Source organism: Syngnathus scovelli, chromosome 7 (genome assembly GCF_024217435.2).
Source record: "Syngnathus scovelli strain Florida chromosome 7, RoL_Ssco_1.2, whole genome shotgun sequence".
Classification (NCBI taxonomy): domain Eukaryota; kingdom Metazoa; phylum Chordata; class Actinopteri; order Syngnathiformes; family Syngnathidae; genus Syngnathus; species Syngnathus scovelli.
The window spans coordinates 7,154,187-7,177,024 of NC_090853.1; the positions used below are offsets into that span (position 1 = coordinate 7,154,187).

The window sequence follows — 22,838 nt, forward strand, 5'->3', positions numbered from 1 at the left end:
TAGTAAATGTGACATTAAATTTTGGGCAGCTTGACTTAATGATCCCTTTATTGCGGAATCAAATGTGGAGTTTGGTTGATCCGGTTCATGCTTGCATCTTTGAAAGCCTACTTAGTCTAATCAGCGAACTCATTGGTCATAATATGGAAAATGAGATAAATTGGTTATTCAAAAACTGATTGAATAAATATTTCATGTACAGAATAAAAGGAAGCTGCCCATATTTTTCTTATATTATACTTCCCGGGGTCCCTCTTCTGAAACAACAATGTAATCCTGTTGACATCCTGAGGGGAGACCTATCCATCCGGACTGTCTGATGGGTGGCGATAAAGTCCAGGTGGAGGAGGTCCAAACGGCTGCAGACTTGACCCAGTGAGGTCAGAGGTTATGTGAAGCAATAGGTCAACATAAAGAGAAGTCAATGCCACAGCTTGGACAAGCCAGAGTCGCTCGTGCCCAGCTTGTATCAGCTGATGGAGTGAAGGAGAGAAGGGGGGAGTAAACAGGGAGAGTTCAAAAGATCTTCTGCATCAATTGAACAACATAGAGGAGAATTCTTTCTTTGGCATTGTCAGAAACATTGTAACCTACTTGCTGGCTCCTCCCAGTTCAATACTGAGTCATTAGCCCTCTCACCCCAAGTCTTTAAGGACCTCTGACCCCAACCATTGTCTGAGGCTGGCTGATCCCGACGAGGGTCCCAATACTCTACAAAGTCCTGCCATAACCCCAAATTGGATGCCCCATGGTCACAATTTGCCTGAGTTTAAATTTAGTGGGTCAGATAAGTATGTGTGTATATGTGTGCGCAATTTTTAATGTGTAGGATGGATAAAAAATAAATGAGTCATCTAAAATGTTTTTCTTCTTTATCAAAAATGAACAATTAAAAAGTTCCCCATTATCTTATTTCTAGGCATCTTGATTAAATCGGTAGCTCAGGGGAAATCAGAAACTTGTCAACCGCAGTAGTTCACAGTTCAATATTTTCTTTGGATTTATGACTTAAATTTAAACAAATCAGTCAGTATAATATATTGTGGAAAATTTGCAGGGGTCTGGATTGAATCACTGGCCACGATGTTCGCTGCAGCCTGTAGAGCACGACCAAGTCAGATATAGACAAAAACGAGTATTCAATCTGATGATCCGTAGAAGATGTTCTAGACATGTAAATTACCACCTTGCAGTGTGCATGCGGCAGAGCTCAGGCGTGACACTTTTTGTGGTACGCTAGCACCACCATTTGAATTTAAGGCAAACTGCAGCAGACAATTTTCCAAACCATAAAATCACTCCTATCAGCATTGTCTCACAACAATTATCTATGGACATGTACACAAAATAGTCTACAAAATATTGGTATTTATATAGTATTTGCTGATGAATGTGAATTGTACCTGTAACATTCTGTTTTTCCCCTCAGGATCAAGAAATTGCATAAAAGGATTTATGTAATGCCAAAAAAACAAGGTTACTATATGGTTGCAAGTGTCTGTCTACTTGTTTAAGAGGACATGCAATATCAACAATGTCCATTCTTCCAGTGAAGATGGGATAGTTACTAGCTATAAAGAGTGACCTACTCATGTTTCTCTTAATTTAGAAGAATAGAAAAGTTCAACCTGCCATAAAAACAAAGTATTGATTTTATGAACAAAAGTCTGCAAAAGAAAAAGAAAATTTAGCCACCCGATTTTAACCTCCGTACATCAATAAGACACAAGTACGTACATATTTGGAAGGGTTACTTTAACCCAGGGGGTTTTCAACTGGTTTTGTCCAAGGGACCACCTTTATGACCGAGAAGCAACTCAGGAAATGGGATTAGCGAACCGATACTTTCGGTATCAACACGCAAAAAATACTTTTGCCACCTCTGGACTTGCGATTGCGCGCTCAAACTTGTGGCCGCACTCTCCCCACAGAGGTCACTGACCTGCACGTGGCGGCCACGATGGGCGTAATGCTTAAGCTGCTGCTCATTTTGCCACCTTCGGTCTTTGACCTTGCTGAGAGTGGCTGGACACATTCTCTGTCCTGCCTGTCGGTGGTCTTCAGGCGGATGTGAATTTTCCTGTCCTCCGTCGTGACCACGTTGCAGTTGACAAGCGCAGCCGAGGCGGCGCCGGATCGCTGATCGGAACCCGCGATGGAAACACCCGCGTCCCCGCGCAGAGGTTCCGGCAGAAGTTTGGGGGAAGCTCGGACCGCCGGGCCGGTGCTGACCGTGACGATGGAGAGCGGTGCCGGGCGGCTGTCACTATTGTCGGGATTTGCGCTTGTGGAGATGGTCGTTATGGTAACAGGGGAGTGCACCAGATCAGCCACATTGCGAGTTCTGCCTTTTGCTGCGACGGCGGTGGTCTTCGGGACCATGGTGATGTGAGGGGGGCGAAGGCCGAGTGTTGGGATGACTGTAGTGCTGGAAAAGAAGTCTCGGGCCCGTGGGCCAGCGATCTCCAGGGTGGCAGTGCTGTTGTTGGGATTGGGCGTGACCCGGATGTGAAGCGGCTGGCCTGGCTTCTGCGAGACAGACACTTGAGGGGTATGACCTTGGCTTAGGGTCGTTCCTATCCCAATGGGCTCTGGTTCGGCTATGGCGGGCGGATGGCGTTCTCGGATGGCGGGCTTTTTGAGCTCGCGTTGTCTGAGCTGGGTCATGAAGTGTTTCTCCTCCAGGACAGACTGGTGAATGAAATCGTCAGCAGAAGCTGCGGGCGGGGCATCGGTCTGCGTAGCCGTGGACGCCAGGCGAGCTTCTGCCGTCCTCCCCGCGTTGACGCCAGGCCTGGAGATGCGAGCGTAGCGCCTCCCGGCTTCTAGTTCCCGCCTGAGGTCGGCTGCCTCTTGGCTGGCGCTCTTCCTCCCCTCCTCCTCCTCCAGAAACCTTTGCTGGAGGACAGAATAATCGGCTTGCAACTGGGACAGCCGGTCCTCGGTGGCCATCAGTTGGTGGATCTTCTCTTTCAAAGGTGTTTCCAGATCTGGGCTTTTTGCCCGCTGACTGGGTTGTCTGGTCATGTGCTCCACCAGCCTGGAGAGTTGGGAATTGGCTTTCTCTCGTTCAATCCTGAAATTCTCCTCTGGCAGTTCCTCTGTCTTCATCAAGTCCCTCTCAACCACCTCCAGCCGCACGAGTCGGCTACTGAGGCTCTCCGTTTCCTCCGCGAGATCTTTTAATTGACCTTCCTGGCCTGTCTGCATCTTTTGCGTCTCGTCCATCGTGGCTTTCATGGCGCACATGTCGGTATTGAGCTGGCGACATCGCTCCCGCTCCGTCCTAAGTTGACCTTTCAAGTGCTCGTTTTCTTCACTTACTCTGGTCACTTTGATCTCCGCCTCGGATTTCAATCTGAGGAGGTTTTTGCTCTCGTCGATCAGCTTCTCTGTGACTTGACTCACCTTACATTCTTCAGCTTTCAACTTGCAACTCAGTGCTTCTCTTTGCTCTTCTTCCTGTTTCAGTCTCTCGGCCATGTTCTTCCTTTCATCCACCAGAATGACAGTGAGGGCCTTGAGCTTGGCGAGATCATCTTTGAGGATGATCTCTGCTCTCTCCAGCTTTGCCTCCAAGGACTCCAATGCTTTGAGTCGTCTCTTGAGCTTCTCTAGATCACCTTCCAGATCGCTTGCGACTTGTTTTTCTTTCTCCAGCTTGGTGCAGAATTGCAAACATTCCATCCGACTTGTGCCGAAAGCCTTCTCGAGTTTCTCCATGTCAGCCATTCTCCTCTGCAGCTTGTCCACCTCCAGCCTCAGCTCCTTGCTGATGTTCTCCTCGTGTCGCAGCCTCATTGCCAGCTCCCTGCGCTCGCTGATCTCCTCATGCTGCCCTTCCAGCTCGAGCACTTTCTTCCGCAGGATTTCCAGCTCAGCCGCGGGGGAGGAGTCTTGGCACTCATCCCTCTGAAGGTCCTCGTCCGATCGCTGCCTGTTGCTCTTCTGCAGCTCTTCCATCCGGTTGGCCAGTTGGTCGAGCTTCAGCCTCAGCTGTTGGCTTTGGGACTCTTGGTCGGACAGTTTGGCCGTCATCGCCTCTTGCTCTAGTTTGGAAGTGGCCGTCCTGTGCTCCAGCTCCTCCTCCAGTTCAAAGACCTTGAGGCCATCCCGATTTGCCACGTCGGTGACATCCGCCAGACGCTGCTCTTTGTCCCTCAACTGCTGAGCGAGCTCCCGGACCTTCTGGCTCTGCAAGGCCAGTCGCTCAGCGTACGTCTCTCGCTCGTCCACCAGCATGAGGGCAAAGGACTTGAGCTTGAGCAACTGGGCTTGGAGCTTCTCCAGCCGCCTGCTGTGCTCCTTGTCCTTGCGGGCCTGGTGGGCCTCCTTCTGCTCCAACAGTTGTTTCAGTCTGAAAAGTAGGAGGGGCTCGCTTTAACCAGCAGCCGGCTTTGGCCGGCCGGCCAGTCCTCACCGCTCCCTCTCCTGCTCCAGCAGGTTGGTGAAGTCGTCGCTCTTATTGATGAAGTCGGCGTGTTTGCTCTTCTCGCTGTCCAGCTCCATCACGGTGCGGCGGTGACATTTCTCAGCCAGAAGAAGCTGCTCCAGCATGCGGCGGTACGTCTCCTTCTGCTTGTCCTCCAGACGCTCCAGCTGACCGCAGACATTTGACTTGATGTTAGAAGATGCTTATTGTGTTTTATTTGGATGCGTTTCACCTGGGCCATGGGTGTCTTGTACACATCGTCCACGAGGCAGCCGCGGCGGGCAAACACGCCGTCGTCCCTTTGGAGGGCCCACTGCACTTTGGCGGGAACGGGCCATCCGTATCGGGACTCCGGCTTTTCTGGGCCACTTGTCGCAGAACTCATCAGATTGATGAAGTCCTCTCGGGCCTGAGCGCGCGTGCACACATACACACATGGTTACCTTCATTCAACATTCAAGATTACAGGCATTCCTTCAGACGAGTCCCACCTGGACTTCACCTTCCATGATTCCCAGAAGCTGGAGCAAATCCCTCTTGGACAAGTTGATTTTTCCACTTTTGGGCTCCAACTCTCTGTCCTCCGTTTCTCGTTGGACGTCGGCATTCCTCTTCCTCAAAGACTCTCCCGTCGTTTCCCTTTGCAGCTTTGCGGAGCCTTTGGATTTTAGCTCCTTGGGTCTATCGTCTTGGCTCTCCATGGTCTACTTCCTGGATCGCATGCTGAGCTGCTGGATTCATTTATCAGTAAGTCTTTGGCCGATAACATGACATCATCCAGGTGACTTGACTTCCACACGCTAATGATGACATCGTGACTGATCCAGGTTCTGTGTGTGTGTGTCTGCTGGGGGCTTATGCTGATGTTGTTGATGAAAGCAGTTGGTGACTCAGATTGCAAGAATCCTGCCAGTTGAGCAGCAGCAACCATGTTAGTTATTTATAACTCATCAGACTTCTATTTTGATTTGGCATTCTGTTCCACAGAACCAAACAACTTTACTGTTTCTATGACGACACAGCCCACCCACTTGTCCTGTTGCTGTCCTCGAGAAGAAACAATTTTAAACAAATATTTAACTTTGGTTCCGTTCCATATGCGACATGTATTGATTCTGTGTTGGCACTGTTTCACAAATGTAGCGCAACAGGATACCACTGGTTCTCATTTGGAGGCTACGTTCATTGGAGCAGCCTCAGGCGGCCCAAAAATCTGGCATTTTCTCATTAGGTTGTATTTCTGTAATGACAAAGCCAGTGTAAAGACGCTTAATGTAAATATGACTTTAACAAACTAAACACAAATAGGATGTGCAACTACATATTGAAACAAACAAAAAATTCTATTCAACTTTGTAACCAGGCTCATGTCTTAACTCAAAGCCTCTTAACAAACAAATAAGTACAAGCACATCCACAAATTTTGACAAAAGAATAAATTAGCGAGATACGCGTATTTAAGTGAGTAAATCATCCACCTTGTCACTGTGTACAGGACAGAGCACCAGCACGGTCCTCTGTCCCAAGATGGCCAATCCGTGGCGACCTTGGAGACTCCGCCTTAAGCCTTTGAGCCTCCCTATAGAGATCTGTGTTACTGTGGGCTGCAACTTGCAACCGTTCTAATCACACCTGAAGCACAATTAGTACTCACTTAAAAGGGGGTGTAAGTTTTGGGCACAGTCACAAGCCTGTTCCTCTTGTGTGCAAACTGGTGAGTAAAACTCACTTTCTTTCCAGCCCCCACTAAATAAATTAAAACTGGCTAGTTACTTCAGTGTTTCGTCAGGTCACTTCCCGTGGCTTAAGTCTGTTTTTAAAGGTGAATTATTTGCATTCATTTCAGATTGGGAAATACTAAGTGTTGATAAAGACTACTGTTGATAAATCAAATGTAGCTAACAAAAAAAAAAAAATTGCATTGGGGATCCTTGAACAAATCTCGTTCAAAAGGAACCAGGATGGGACTCAGATGAATGCCTATAGTAGCTCCACGGTGTTACCGACAGCAATTGGTAAAATGGTCACCATTAACAAGTTCTACATAAGTCGCACTAATATGCTTCAGTTAAAGTATTTTATGAAGCCCCGGGAACACTAATGATTTCTGTAACATTTAGAAGCTCTGCAAATGCACATTTGCAGTAATGCATGTTAGTATGCTGGACAGAGATGCAAAATCTCAACCTAAGATTCTAAGAGTAAAATGAGTATTTATGTCAAAGCTGTTGTTCAGTGTAAACTTTGACATGGTTGAACTTTATGGAATGGATGAGCAAGTGTTTGTTCTGAGTGTTGCAATTATCAAACAGTTTTTGACCTGTAAACTTAAGTTACAAATAGGCCTTATTTGGCCTTGCTGAGAATTATTACAGAATACACATTAACTAATAGATTGGAACCAACAGCACAAATATTTCTGTGATCTGTGTGCCGCCCTGGTCCAATGGGAGCACAGATCATCGCAAGCGTGGGTGTGTTTACAAAATATACTTCGCTTGCAAAATGTATAGTCTGAATAGGAACCGCATCAAATGTTAAAAATTAAGTCCGCTTTTGGTCCGGACCAAACAAGTGGACTAAAGGACTTTTCTGGTCTGAATACATCCTTAGTGTATTAAAGCATCATGCAATATTACTGGATTTGATTGAAAGTTGCAGTTCTGTATAAAAGTGACTCACTATTGTTTGACAGTTACAATATTTTTTCAAACCTACTCATTTCCAACAGTAAGTCTACAGAGGAGTTATTTGCGCAGCAAACACAAACATAGCTCACTGAGTAAAGGGCAACATTGTATCAGTTGCTCTTTGATAAATATTGTAGAATTGTGTAGTTGTAGTTTTTTTAATGCCACATTATTTTTCCACATTAAACTTAACTTTCTCATGGATAATCATGTTTTTTTTTTTCTTTTGGTTATAATGTTTGAAGGTTGGTGGCTGGCACCCATTAATCAGCCCGTTTTGAAATCGCAGTACCACTGATTTAAAGCAGTCAGTACAGTTTGGGAGGGGAATGAAATGAGGTTGTATGTCATCGTGGCAAGCAAGATTGTGCGTAATCGCAATGCCACCATATCAGGCTTGAACAGTACATTTTGTTATTTTTATTCATTATCTCAGTTTCTCAGTGTGCTGCAATGGTATGCTTGAAACCAACTCCCCAGGTTTCTAAGTCCAAGTGTAGTATCTGTTTTTTTTATTTTTATTTTGGCTGTGCAATGAAGTATACTTATATTCTTATGTATCTGAAGGTTTTTATTTTTTTATTGGTTAGTTTTTGCGTGTGGGGCGGCGGTCAATATATGGTTAATTAATTTTTTTCCCTCCACTCTCTTCTCACAGTTTTTTATGTGAATTGGATGTTTATCAGATTTTGAAAAATTGTTTTGGGGAGGTTCATTCTTGCTTGTTTGCAACATATTGTTCAAGCACATCAGCAAAGTTAAGATGTAACCTTATTTAGTAACTTCCCAACTCTCACAACAATAAGTAAAACTATAAATTTAAATTCTAAGTCTTTAGATTTTTACCACAAATCTCGGCTTGAACTGACCTAAACTAAACTAGTTCAAAGCTAATCAATCTTGGGTAGCTTTCACCCCCTCTTTTTTTGTGTGTGGGCGGAGGGGGCGTTTGGAATACGCTTATGTGTAACTTGTGGGTGGGTGTTTGTTTGTTAGTGGCTATTTAGCAGATGCAGACGTTGATCTTCTCAGTCAATCATGGGTGGTGTTAGGAATCAGTCATGGAGCTGGACATGGTGTGTCGTCTTGAGCTGGATGTTTGTGGCTGGGGCAGAGGCTTCACCGTAAGTTTTCTGTCCTAATGCCAAACATTTTTCACTTGTCTTCATTTTACACAAAATGACATGCTGCCTTTGTGTATTTTCATGATTGTAGAGGTTACCTGGTTGGAATTCCTGCCGTTCTGGAAGCTGGAACTGAAACCAATTTCTGTGCGAGTCTGCTCCACCCCAATGAGACTCTGACCATGAGTGTCTTTTTGCACTCTAAAGAGGAGAATAAAACTCTATTCAAAGAGGAATCCAGCAAAGACTTTCATACGTGCCACAAGTTTAAGGTCAGCTTTTGAAGAAATGTATTTGGTTAGTTGAATCTGTCAAGATTTATATTCCCCAAATATCTTGGTCATATACGGAAAATGAATATTGACATGTTCAACGACAAACTCCCCATTTACTGCTCAGCAATCTATCAAAATGGCTTTGAAAGATAAAACTGACTTTTTATATTTGTTTTTTGTAAAATAATGAATTTCAAATTTGTGAAAAACTTTACCATTTTAAAAAGTATCCTTTTTGGGTGGAAATATTATACATACTGATGTTTGATTTTTACCATTACAGAAATAAAGGTTATTTTCATTAACAAATGCTATTTATCACCCCAAAAAATAATTCATCTTTGCTATGGCATTAATTGTCTAGATTGTTTTTGACCAGTTTTAACAGGTCGAGCTATTTGTAAAAGAAAAAAAAATCTCTCATCCAGGTTCCTGTTCCTAAAGAGGATGAGGAGGTGCAGACAATGGTTGTGGAGGTACAAGGTGCAACCTTTTTCTCAAGAGAGGTCAGGAAAGTCTTGATCAAAGTGTACAAACCAATGACCTTCATCCAGACCGATAAACCCATCTACCTCCCAGGACAAACTGGTAACTGAGCAAATAATACATTGCCTCCGATCAAGTGCCGCCCTCACCTTTTTCTACTGATCGTTTAAAAACCTTTTTTTTTATAGCAAACTTTCCGTATGCGCCAAAAACACCTTAATGGTAGAAGAGTCACAATAAGTTTTTGTCATGTTTTTCATTGGCGAACCTTGGATGATTAGATGAATATTGCACATTCAGATATGTGAAGTATCTTAAAAAAAATCCAGCTTTTCATTCCTAAAGTAATCGTTTTGCTTTTCTTATTAATGTTAAATATTTGGATTTGTACTGTAGGCCCACTGTTGACATCAAAATACTTTAAATGTCTTCACTATTGATAAATGAGTTTAATAAACTTTGTGAACTTTTCAAGTACATACGTACAACAGCTATTCCCTACATTGTTTCATTTTAAAAGTGAATATAAGCAGAAAAATATTTTCTACTTGGCATGTGTTTTTTTTCTTTCCTCTTTTTTAAATTTGTTTCGGGAAAAACTTGCGCTTTTTAAAATACGATGGCAACCGAAAAAGTACCCGTAACGAGCTTTTAATGATCTGTCCATGCTTTTCTCAGTGCAGTTCAGAGTTGTTTCCCTGGACACAAAGTTGAGACCTGCCGTTCAAATGGTGAGAGTTTGATGCTATTTTCCTGTCAGGCTCAAATCATATGTTTGTCTAGTAACAAAATATGCTGGATGTTACAAACTAGCTACTGTAGAAGTTAGATGAAAACAAGCAATGTAATAAAGTGACAATATGGATGTGCTCACTGATGGTGAGAAGCACGTAACATTTCACCCCGTTTCTTAGAGATCAGAACTGTTGGTTACTTTTGTAGTGTACATAAATGTGACCATGCCTTCACTGTATGATTTTGTTTTTACACAAACTAAATGATTTGTGATGTTGTAAGATTTTTTACTTACTCTAAGATGTACAATTACATGTAAAATTATAGCCGTTTATTGTAAATACTGGTGAAAGGCAAAAAAAATGAATGATGTAATTTGATTTTTGTCACTATGTAAATCCGTCTTTTTTTTCCCCCCACTGGTTCTAATTGCATTGTTTTTTTGTTTTTTTTTGCAGTACGATACCATTGAAATTCAGGTAAGTGAATGAATGTTAAAGTGAGCTACAGTGTTTCCATTGTGTTGTTACTAGTACAGGCACAATTAACCACCAAGCCACTGAAATACAAAAACTCAATTATAAGAACTGTGATTTAAATGTGATCTTTTTTTTTTCTTCTTCTTCCTCAATGTTACAGAATCCGAGCGACAGCCGTATTGGACAGTGGCTGAACAAAACATCCGACAGTGCAATATTGCAGCTGTCTTACCCCTTGAATTCTGAGGCACGGGAAGGAGTCTACCAAGTCATAGTTTCAGTTGGTGAAGACAGACTATACCATAGCTTCAAGGTGGAGAAATACGGTATGATAAATTTCCCTTTTACTCCAATCCTATTTTTTTTTTTTTTTTTTTTTTTTTAACCAAACAACCCTATACCAACAACACCCATATTTGTCTCTAGTTTTGCCGAAATTTGAAACAAAAATAAATGGGCCAGATGAAGTGGCTATTGTAGAAGATGACATCACCATTGAAGTATGTTCAAAGTAAGTGTGCTGGTAGTGGCTTGAAATGATTTACCCTATTTGACCGACTGACACAAAATGGTTTTGATGCTTTGAAATAGGTACACATATGGACAGCCTGTGCCTGGCAGTGTCAAACTTAAGGTGTGTCGCCCACTCTCCCCGTATCTTTACGGCGACTCAAACGAGGGCTCTCTCGTAACTCCCCCCTGCTATGAGGATACAAAACAGGTACATTTAGCAAGAGCTGAAAGAAATGTCACTTTTAGCCATTTTAAATTCATTTTCACGCCTTGGGTTTTATTCATTCATATAATGACTATAAATCAAGTTTAAAATCCATGTGTTTATGCCGTTCCTGATTTCTTTGCTCCCCTTTGTCTTATTAATCTTTCCATGTAATGGATAATTGTTAACAAATTTGAAAGGTTACAGTAAATCTGAAGAGAATAGATACAAATGCAAACTTGGGTTGTACGCTGACTGGAAATAAATTCTGAATTTGCATCTTTGTTGAAATTTGAACACCTTTTCTAAATGTGCCTTTATAATAGTACAGTATTACAAGTGAAATGATTGGCCTACAAGTGGGGGACCTTTCATGGTCATTTCTCAAATCATAATTTTTAATTGTGGCTGAAAACAATTGTGAAATTGACTGAACTCAGAGACCAAACTGTATAACATGTACAAATTCTACTCTCTAGACCGCTAAGACAGGCTGTACCGCTTTTACTGTGAAATTGTCCACTTTCACAAAAATTGACAATAAGGCAGTGCAAGATTCACTTGATGTCCTTTCGGAGATGACGGAGGAGGGGACGGGTAAGTGTTTACCTTTTAAACTTTGCACAGAAATGTATGATTATTCCTGGAAGAATAAAGATTTTTTTTTTTGTATCATTGGACAGATATTATAATGGCGCAGCTCAAAAGAATACAAATTTCTTATGTAATTGGAAAGCTTTCATTTAAGGACACACCTAAGATTTATGAAGGCTCATCGATGGTGGAGGGTAAAGTAAGTGCAAAAAAAACACTGGTAGTTGAAATGTGTGAAGATAGATGATGGTGGTCTGAGAGTGCTTTGTGCTGGCCACAGGTTCAGGCGGTTTACTACAACAATACTGCCATTGAGGGCATGGATTTGTACTTGCTGGGGGGCAACAGGTGGTCACCAGTCCTCCGACAGAACCTCACCACTGACATGAACGGCCTTGCCACATTCTCGATAAGAACTATCGAGGGTCAAGGGGACATTCACCTCTACGTAAGTATCAAGAGTCAATGGAATTGTGACCATATAGGCATGTCCATTAATACACTGTGTATAGTATACATGTGATGGGAAAATGAAGCTTCATGAACCAGTTGTTGTAATCTTTGGCTCCTCTAGATGGCAATGTTGGTTTAAAGTGAGGGTTTTAAGAAATGCCAAGTCGGTGGGCTTCCAGCTCTTCAGTGAAGAGAGTGCCATCTAGAGGTCTAAGTAAACACAACAATGGCTTCATGAATCATCATGAAGCTTCATTTGCCCATCATTAGTGTATACATATCTAGTATATGAAGTCTACATACTAAATGAAAAGGCTGCACATTTAGGACTATGAAGTTTGACATGAACTTTCTAAAATCTTTCCACATCCTGCTAATTGAAACTGAGCTCATTTAATTATTTTTCTAACCAATAACTATGTTCATGAATTTCAAATGTTGGAGGCTACATATAAATCAGTAGCTCGACCAAATTCTTGCATACCTGCCTGCTACTTTTGACTTTAAGCAAATGAACTGCACATACAAGATACTGTTGCAAAGCTGGTATCGCTGAACCGATATGATCTGTTTTCTCTAAATTCAGGTTAGTGCTACACCAAACCTGGAGACTGGTTATCGAACCCCATACTATCAGAATGGAGAGCACACTGTTTCCCCAGTTCTGAAACCTTCTCTTGATGTAAAGACTGTCAGCTACCTAGTGGTGAAGAGTAAGGATGCAGCAATTCCTTGCGACAAAGATGAAGACGTCACCATCCAATATGTTGCAGCAGGAGAGTCTCAAGGGACTGCCGATCTTATGTATCTGGTGAGTGGAGTTAACGAGAATGTTAGCTTTAGATTTGAAATTCCATTTGTTGTTTTGGTGCAAAGTGATTGACTGACAATAATGACAAGGTAAATTTTACCTGTTTTAATGTCTGTTACAAATTTTTTGTACCCGTTGAGGTGTTTTTTAAATATATATTGATATAAGGTTTACCACATGGTACATTAATTTGATTCTGGTTAACATACTATTCTTTCAGATGCATGTATTGGCAGATATTTTGTTCCTACCTGTCATGGTAATTGTCACAGTAAACTGACAATGATGCTAAACTATTTTTTTTTTTAATGATTTTTATGTAATGGTTGGAATTAATGTTTCACTACTAATACCATTGACAGTTTGATGTACCTGGTAGTAGTATCAACAGACCATGTGACTTTTGAAAGTTGTAGAAAGGCTAGTCATTCTTGTCTTTGTCCTTTTTTTTTTTTAAATCCAGGTGCTTGCCAGGGGAGCCATTGTTTTTCAAGGAGTAAAACAGTTTGCTGTTGAGGATAAACCAGGTGCGCCATATCATTCTATGGAGTTCAGAGAAGCTTATAAAATGTTGCACAAAAGCATTATGCCAAATTCTGTTTTAATTTACCTCAAACAACTCAAATACCAATTTCTTGATTTCTGAATCTTCGATTTTGTCCGATAAATGTTCCAGTGACCGAGGGTGAGGTGACTTTCCAGTTGAAAGTTTCTTCAGAGATGGCACCAGATGTCCAGATCGTTGCATATGCCGTGCTTCCTAGTGCAACAGTGATTGCCCACAGTGCACACTTCACCACTGAGAAATGCTTTGGTAACAAAGTAAGTGTTGTTAACCCATTATTGTTTGGATGGATGACCCGATGGTCATCAAGGGTGTTTTGGTGTGCACCAGGTCTCTGTGGAGTTTACTCCATCTTCAGCTGTCCCAGGCGAGCCAACAATTTTGCAGCTGACATCTCAGCCCAATTCTCTGTGTGGAGTGAGCATTATTGACCAGAGTGTCCTCATCAAAGAACCAGGAAAGACCTTAGATGAAAATAAGGTAAATACACGTGTCTTTTATGGTATTGTACTGTAGATGAGGGCCGCGGACCGATACCGGCACCACAATACCATTGTCTTTATGTCGGTTATATCATTTTATTTTGTTGTATTTAAAAGCCGGTGGAGGTACCACATCCACTTGGTATTCATATCATTTTTGAAGACGTCGTGCTATTTGATTGGCTGGAAGGACAGTACAGTGACGTTTAAGATTGCGGTTGGTCTGTTTTGCAGAAATGGGATTGTAGTTCAAACGCGGATCATTTTTGCAAAGAAAATTTGATTTTTGTGCTTTTGACATTTAGTTTTTTTTCCTAAATGGTTTTTAGAAGTTTTCGGCGCAAAAATCGTGATGTCATCAAACACCGGTTTGTGAAAGGATTGTCTGACATTAAAACAGTCCGTGGTGCTAAAAAAGGTTGGGGACCGCTGCTGTAGATGTGGACGGAGGTCCTGAGTTGAAACAAACTCCAGTTTGATTTCACCTTGATAAACTATGTTCCAACACTTGTACACAGCCTATTTTGTGTTTGGCTATTTAATATAATGCACGACTCAAGGAATCGTGGGCCAGAGTCCCTTAGTTGTCATTTTGCCTTCAGAGGCATGTAAAAATTTTGCAGGGGTGTGGCATATCATTTACCATTACTCATGATGCAATCAATTAGGTGATTTACAAAAGAGGATGAAGAGGTAAAACGAGAATAGCAAAATGATTGCTTTTATCGCAAGTCTCATTTTCTTCTTAGAATAAGATGAACACGAAAAAAAATTGGTCCGAATTCTGACTTTAAATCAGTGGGAATCGAATGGTCATCGTGTCCCCCATTGGTTTACTAACCATACATCTTCATGTATGGTTAGTAAACCATACATGAAGATGTGACAGGCGGGTATCAGTCGGTCGCTGAGAATATCCAGCGATGGTATATTACCCTAATTTCAGTTGTCCCTTAATACTGAATTGAAAGCGTTTTTGCAGCTTATGTGAAGATCTAAAAATTGACACTTTTTTAAAATTCTTAAAACTTGAAGTGTTTTTTTTTCCCCCTCTCTACTTGCCAGATATTTGGGCTGTTGCCTGTCACAAAATCAAGAAATGTTCCATACAAAGTTGAGGATCCAGAGGAATGTTTACATGTCAGACCTAAAAGATACGTTCTACCATTCCCTGGGCATGACATCGATGACCCTCACACAGTTTTCCGGGTAATTATCACAATTCTGCACCAACAAAATAAGCTTTTTAGATACTCTTTATTTTATGGTTTGTTGGTTCTCCTAGAATAATGGTCTGAAGATGGCGACAGATTTGTCCATCAGACAGCCATCTTGCTTGAAGTATAAGGGGAAAGAATATTATCACAATCCCTACGGTGAGAGAGAGATATGCTGAATATTTTTCAGCAACAAATTTGTGCTCTAATGATGAAATACTTTGAACTTCCAGGTGTGACTGCATTAAGATTCCATTCTATGGATGTGATGGCGGCTCCTTCTCCTGTTGGTATGGGAAGCGGTATGGGTTATATCGCCCCAATTCAGACAATCCGCAACTTCTTTCCAGAGACTTGGTTGTGGGACATGGTGGAAGTCGAGTGAGTGTTTGTCACAAGTGCTAACAATATACTATCAATTGTAAGATTTTTATATTTCTAAATGATCTTTTGGATTGGTATCTAATAAGATGCACTGACAGTTCCAAGATTGCAGCGAAATTTATGGATGAGCTGGCATATGTTTTAAAAAAAAAAAAAAAACTCGGAAGTCACAGGAAAAAAACTTAATTGTACAGAATTCAGACGTGAACCTGTAATGGTTGTGTACAATAATAATCAAATGTTAAGGCACATGCATGATTGATTACACATTTGCAGGCACTTGTCCATCTTTGTTGGTATTCATTTACTTTTCATAACATAATTTAGAATGTTATTTTACTTTTTGGGTGATCCAGCGATTCTGGCAAGAAGGATGTGTCCCTAACTACCCCGGACACCATCACCACATGGGAGACGGAGACTTTCTGCCTGTCCTCTCAGGGTTTTGGCTTGGCTCCTCGTGAAAATTTAACAGTCTTCCAGCCTTTCTTCCTTGAGCTCACTCTGCCGTACTCCATCAAACGTGGGGAAGAATTTGAGCTGAAAGCCACCGTCTTCAACTTCCTCTCTAAATGCATCATGGTAATGACAAAGTTGGGCACGGGAGTTACTTCTTTTAGCCTAGATTTTTTTTTGTAACAAGATCCAACTCAAACTAATCTAATAATGATAAGACTAAGGATGATCAATGCGGTAGATGTCTCATTAACATTTGATTATTTTTCATTTTCATTCATCAATAGGTTAGTGTGACTCCAACCCTCTCCTTGGAGTACACCCTCGCCCCAGTTCCTGGTGAACAGTACAGTCGCTGCCTATGCGCCAATGAGCGCATGACCTTCAAATGGACTTTGGTTCCCTCAACAATAGGTGCGAGGTCTCATGCATACAGAGGATTCTGCTTCAACATAAAAATCTGAAGATATGATTTTGACATTTTTATAATTGGTTGCTTAGGGGTTGTCAATGTGACCGTGACTGCTGAAGCTGTGCAGTCCCATACTTCTTGTGATAATGAGATTGTGAGCGTGCCAGAAAGAGGTCGTATCGACGTGGTCACAAGACCTCTCATTGTGAAGGTCAGTTTTTGTGTGTCTAAATTTGGAAGATTTGCTACTTTCTTACAAACATAACGCATGTAGAAACTTGTTTGGTTGTTTTTCCTCCAAGGCTGAGGGAACAGAGGTGACACAGACCCACAACTTACTGCTCTGCCCTAACGGTCAGTTGAGTTTTATTGCTAACAGTTAGAATAGAATCTTAGGAAATTAAAATTTACTGTTATAAAGGTCATTCCTATTCGGAAGTAGCAAACATATTTCTCAAAGTGTTTTTGATACATGTATACTTTTTAAACTTGTATCAATTCGTTTTTTTTCGCGGGGGGGGGGGGGGGGACAGTTGACTCAAAATGAATTGGACACAATCGTTTCACCACTTAGATCGGTGTTTGACACACAACTTAAAATATTTGCCTCAAACTTCATGTGAGCAAAAGTATTTTTCCCCCTTGCCCAGTTCTGTCTTTTTACATTTTCAAACCTCAGTTTCAGATTGAATTTCATCCAAATTGATTCATTGCTTTGACTGTAAAGAATATTTACTTGAGTTAGATATATACAAGCATCCCCTGAAAAAATTATTGGCTGGAAATGCATTCAAAAAAACAATGCCAAATGTTCTCTTGTTCAATGGCTCACAAGCTTCATGCAGTCAATGCAAGTGAAAGATATGTGAAGTATTTTTCATTTTCTCCTTAGTCTTCTAAAACATTTGGCCAAATTGTGCATTTAATTCAGATTCAAATACCTTTTTAAATAATGCCTATTGTCCTGTAAGCAGGACATTGCATGTTTACAACCTTCAACAACACTGGCCTCTTTATTTATTTATTTTCACATATTTTTGTGGAGTAGTATTTGTTTCTTCATTGTGTTTTACACATACTGCAGTCGTGAAATGAAGCGACCATTTTACTTCTAGCATCCAACATATCACTTTGAGCTGAATTATCCATCTTCTCAACAGGAGGTGCTATGACGGCTGAAACTGAAGCAAAGCTACCTGAGAATGCAATTGATGGATCAGCACGTGGTCTAGTATCTGTCCTGGGTAAACTATTATTTTTTGTTTTTACTTGACCAACTAGAGTAATTTGAATGAATTAATATTACTGATCATAGTTATAACTGTGCATTTTATCCAACATAAATAATAAGCGATGAAATGTTTTTATGCAGGTGACATTTTAGGCCGGGCTTTGAAGAACATTGATGGCCTGTTGAGGATGCCGTATGGCTGTGGAGAGCAGAACATGGCACTGTTTGCCCCAAACGTTTACATACTGCAGTACCTTAAAGACACACAGCAGCTGACACCGGCCATAGAAGAAAAATCTCTCAAATTCCTGACCAGTGGTGAGTCGTCGTTGATAGACTTTTGTATGAACCTGACACCATCTTCTTTCTTCATGGCTAGTTTTTGACTTTTTGTTGCTCAGACTACTGCCCACTGTCAATTGGGAGTGGACATAAGACAATCTAATTTGTAGTTGATTGTGGTTAAATGTGACAATGTAATAGTCATTTCATGTACAGTACGTAATTATTATTATTTTTTCCTCCATTTGTAGTAAGAGCTCAGACAGGCTTTTGCGCATACACATAAGAAACTTTAGCAAAGGGGGAAAAGTGGAGCTGATCAAAAAGAGCAACAATTTCTATAGATTTCACTATGGCACCTCAAGGTGTAACATGAAAATATGTAAATAAGTATAGAATATTGCATCTTTCTGCTTTGAATTTAGGGAAATTCCTGCCAAAGTCAATTTGTGCCATCAAACCTAATTATATGTAATCCCCCTCATGGGGATGAATAATGTACAATGTCCTGAAGGCTATTAAGCACATTGTTTTTACTATTCAGGCTACCAAAGACAATATAACTACAAGCATTCCAGTGGTGGGTATAGCACTTTTGGGACTGGTACGGAGAACACTTGGTGAGAACATGAACGTTATTATCTAATATGTGTACTTGCACAATTTAAAAATTCTTTGATACTTTACACTGTGGGTAAATTTAAGCTTGTGTCCATTCGTTAAGCGATTTGACTTGTTCCCTTCCAACCCAGGTTGACTGCTTTTGTGATGAGATCTTGTGCCAAAGCCAAGTCTTTCATTTACATTGAGCCTTTGGATATTGAAAGTTCTGAAAGTTATCTTGAAAGCAAGCAGAAAGAAAACGGTTGTTTCCAAATGTCGGGAAAACTTTTCAACAACAGGATGAAGGTATGTTTTTTTTTCTCTTTTTCGTCAGTATTTATTCAGATGTTCTTGTACAGCAAAGATCGCAAGTGATGGTTCCTCTCGACAGGGTGGAGTTTCTGATGAAGTGACTCTCAGCGCTTACATCACTGCTGCCTACTTGGAATCGGGTACATCTGTTAACGTGAGTAGCTTTCACCCATTACATTGCTTCATATTTTTGACAAAAATCTTAATTCCAAAATACAATGATTGAGATCATATTTAGGGACAGAGAATCATTTCCTGGTAGCTTTCCGTAACTGCCACCCAAATAAAATGAATGGTAGAGGAGCATGAGCTATTTGGGGAAATGCAATTACTTGTAAACCTTGCAATTCCAACCCAAGTCATGTGGGTACCAGTATTGCATCTCAAACTGCCAAAGCCAATTTAAGACATTTGGCACAGTCTAGAGACTTGTAATTGTAAAAAAATCTCTTTTTTTTGACACGATCAGATTTGTTCTCAAAATCAGTTTGTCTGATTCTGAATACCACCCCTGCCCCCAAACCCGCAATCTCTTACAGCAGTCAAGCTCATTTTTGTCACAGGCCGCATCATAGTAGTAGTTTCCGCTATACAACAAACTGATGAATAACTAGTTTTGAAATCAGACACTAGTAAAAATTATTCAAATATTTTAAAAGGGTGAATGTTAATAAAAATTGCTAGCAATGTCTCTATTCTTTTAAAGTGAAGAAATTTGTCATTTTAGTCATGACACAAAATCGATGCAAAATTTGTCTTCGCGGGCCTCATAAAATGAGGTTGCGGGCCTTATCTGGCCCCCCAGGCCTTGAGTTTGACACCTATGTCTTGCAGGATGCCATAGTGACCAAGAGCCTGTCTTGCTTGAAAGACTCCCTCAATGACCACAGCAACACTTACACGACAGCTCTGCTGGCCTATGTCTTTACCTTGGCTGGTGATGAGAAGACTCGCGCTCAACTTCTGGAGCACTTGGACAGCATTAAAATACAAAAAGGTGGGTCCTTGTTTATAGACAGTATTTTACTTGATTAACAAAGTCACAATTGATCTTTTTCTGTAATGATTTGTTAGATTCGATCTGTTGCCAACGTCCACCACAATCCTCGGTGGGATGTTCGTAGACATGAAAATCAATAAGTCTACAAAGTTATAACTTGGATAAAACTTGAATTATATAGAAACAGACCGTTAAACTGTTAGACATGTTAAACTGTAAAAACAAACTGATTTGACTTCTTGCCTTGTCACTGATATACAGATGGGTTTACTCACTGGTCCCAGAAGTCAACAAAGTCATTTGAGTCTCTTTCTGTCGAGATCTCCTCCTATGTGCTGCTGGCCAAACTTAGCAGTTCTCCCACTGCTGAAGATCTGGGTTACGCCTCCGGCATTGTCAGATGGCTGACGAGCCAGCAGAACTATTACGGAGGCTACTCTTCTACTCAGGTGCACACGCACAAACAACTTCTTAGAATTTGAGTTGTCTATAGTATGCTTGCTGAGTTCATGCACAAGTGTAGATATTGCGCTTTGGATGGTTTGGATACTCATTGCATGACTTTCAAGTAAATGGCAACCCAGAAAATTATGATGGGTAAATAGAAACATTTAATGTATTTTCATAACGATTTTTAATTTCGTACCAATGCTGGATCTAACAGTGGCTAAATTTTTATAAATTAGTTCTGTTATATTGTGCATGTCAGCAAGTGACAAAATACTCCAATATGGACATTTAATCTACTGTGTACATGTACTCTTTTTGTCGCAGGACACAGTGGTGGCTCTTCAGGCTCTGTCTCTTTACTCCACTCTGGTATTCAGTCCAGGGGGTGAAAGCACAGTGACTGTATCATCTCCCAGTGGCCAGAGGGTATTTGAAGTCAACCAGAATAATAAATTGCTCTACCAAGAAGAGGTTCTAAAGGATTTCACAGGACAGTACAGTGTGGAGGCCAAGGGGACTGCATGCGCTTCAGTTCAGGTCAGCGAACGCTCGAGTTTTTTCACCACTACTTGGGTTAAAAACATGTATAATTGAAGTCAGAATCTACTTGAGCTCCAGATATAAACAAACTGATATTGACTGATATATTAAAAGTAATGTAATAAATGTATTTAAAGGACATACAGTATCATGATGGTCTAGTTTTCAAAAACAAGCCTGCTTTATTTTTTTAGCTCAGGAAAACAAAACTGACAGTCATTTCCAACACTATCTTTGAATAAATGTGTAAAAAAAAAAAAAAATCTAGACTCTGCCCCCCTTTCCTCAAATCAATAGCATGTTAACTTTTTGTCCATCTGTCTTCTAGACGACTCTTTTCTACAACATTCCTACACCCACTGACGTCACTACTCTTAGTGTCACGGTGCAGACTGAGGCCAACTGCGCCAGCCCATCTGGCAGACCAAAACTCACCTTGAAGCTGAGAGCTCTGTAAGAAATCAACTCTATATCACAAGTGCAAAACTGTGTAGTATATAGCAGTGGCAATGGCGGCTTAACTTGCCATACAAAATCGCACTACACTAGACACCAGTCACAGACACCAGTAAATGACCTAGAGAATCATACAAATCTGGTTATTTTATCCCAAAGTATGATCCTTATATTTGATCAATCTCAAATTTAAATATTTTGGAGTTAAAAAAATGTTTATTTTGTTTTATATTTCTTTTACATGTTTGCCACCTAACGTCCCTGCTTAACACTATTTTTTTAAACTGTGCTTTCATGATTTTTTTTTTTTTTAAACCACAGATTCAATGGGGTTGAAAGCAATACAAACATGGTGATTCTGGAAATCAATTTCCTGTCTGGTTTTCAAGTAGACCCAAGGTCTTTCCGGAGCGTGAGTGACTAATTAGTACTGTACGGTAATTGACTTTTGTCATTTGACTCATTTGACACTGCAATCCCAACAGCTCAAAGGCGCTTTGCTGGTTGATCGTGTTGAACAGGAGGAAGATCGTGTGCTTGTATATGTGGAGTCTGTGAGTAATGAGTAATGAGTATCAGATTTTAATCTTTTTTTTTTTAACTAATTTTAAGATTTCATGTTGCCATTCTCTCGTCTCACAGCTACCAAAGGAAATACCAATAAACTACAGCGTGGAGCTGATCCAGGAAATTCCAGTGCAGAATCTTAAACCAGCTGTGGTTAAGATCTACGACTATTACCAGCCAAGTAAATCATCTACTCACAACCAAGTCTTGGCAGTCAAACCTTTCAACATGTCTACCAACTGATCTTTTTTGCACACTTGCAGCTGGATTGTTGAACATGTTTAAGTTGATGCTCTTTTCTTTTTTAACCACTCGTCCCCTCCTCTTTTGTCCCTTAGGTGACCAGGCAGAAACAACTTACAATTTTGATTGTAAGACAGGTAACAGAAACCAAATGCATTTCTTACAAAATCAACATGTTACTGCATAAGATCATGTTTTAATTACTATATTGTATGAAGTTAATTTAGTAAGGATAATCACAATGAATGTGAATGTGCATATGTTGGTTAAATTGTTTTGTTTTGTTTTGTTTTGTTTTCCAGATTGAAGCACAGCCGGTGTTACATCCATCACTGAATCACCATTAAATGAGCCTGTATTTTGATAGTTTCTGTACTAACTCCATGTCTGCCGGTTTAATAAGATGACACTTTGAATGACAATAGTTCAAAATTAAGCTACAGATTTGAAATAAAGTTATTGAACTGTGAAACTGGTGATCTGATTACTCGTCCCCCCCTGCAACTTCGTTGGTGTGCAGCATGAGCAGGAATAATTATCCTACAATCAATTCCTCTGAGTACACTATAACCTATAAAGGTTAGGATTGATGACATCGTACTACTCGCAATGTCCACCAGGAACATCATGACATCTCTTACAGAGTAAGGGTTAAAAAAAAATAATAATAATAAAGGCAAGCAGGACATGATTGGTTCGACAGCAAGTCAAGGTAAATCCCTTTCCATGGTAATGGATAGGATTAACTCCCCGTTAGCGCCGCCCACTGGCATTGATGGGCATGTTGACAGAGGACAAATTCCACAATCATTGCAACATGAATTGGGAAATGTTTATCCAT

The 22,838-nt window shown here is 40.8% G+C and overlaps 2 protein-coding genes across 2 annotated transcripts; one reads left to right on the forward strand and one right to left on the reverse strand.

Annotated features, from left to right (window-relative positions):
• Window positions 1-804: 804 nt before the first annotated feature.
• Window positions 805-5,344, reverse strand: LOC125972784 (filamin-A-interacting protein 1-like). Its single transcript, XM_049726762.2, has 4 exons — window positions 4,924-5,344; window positions 4,665-4,841; window positions 4,421-4,599; window positions 805-4,357 (listed from the first exon to the last, which is right to left on the reverse strand). The coding sequence occupies exons 1-4, from the start codon at window positions 5,131-5,133 to the stop codon at window positions 1,903-1,905; spliced, it is 3,021 nt and encodes a 1,006-aa protein (XP_049582719.1). The 5' UTR covers window positions 5,134-5,344; the 3' UTR covers window positions 805-1,902.
• A 2,752-nt stretch (window positions 5,345-8,096) lies between these two features.
• LOC125972783 (alpha-2-macroglobulin-like) lies at window positions 8,097-22,469 on the forward strand. Its single transcript, XM_049726761.2, has 36 exons — window positions 8,097-8,246; window positions 8,338-8,518; window positions 8,950-9,109; window positions 9,686-9,738; window positions 10,201-10,221; window positions 10,382-10,547; window positions 10,648-10,732; window positions 10,813-10,942; window positions 11,419-11,536; window positions 11,623-11,732; window positions 11,814-11,981; window positions 12,573-12,797; window positions 13,261-13,324; window positions 13,474-13,619; window positions 13,693-13,842; window positions 14,910-15,053; window positions 15,130-15,220; window positions 15,295-15,442; window positions 15,802-16,027; window positions 16,189-16,315; window positions 16,403-16,524; window positions 16,616-16,667; window positions 17,474-17,557; window positions 17,686-17,862; window positions 18,371-18,446; window positions 18,579-18,735; window positions 18,821-18,895; window positions 19,576-19,738; window positions 20,003-20,190; window positions 20,516-20,728; window positions 21,060-21,184; window positions 21,509-21,599; window positions 21,673-21,741; window positions 21,830-21,935; window positions 22,093-22,134; window positions 22,300-22,469. Exons 1-36 carry the CDS (start codon window positions 8,161-8,163, stop codon window positions 22,302-22,304), a joined length of 4,344 nt encoding a protein of 1,447 aa, XP_049582718.1. The 5' UTR covers window positions 8,097-8,160; the 3' UTR covers window positions 22,305-22,469.
• The last annotated feature ends 369 nt before the right edge of the window (window positions 22,470-22,838 follow it).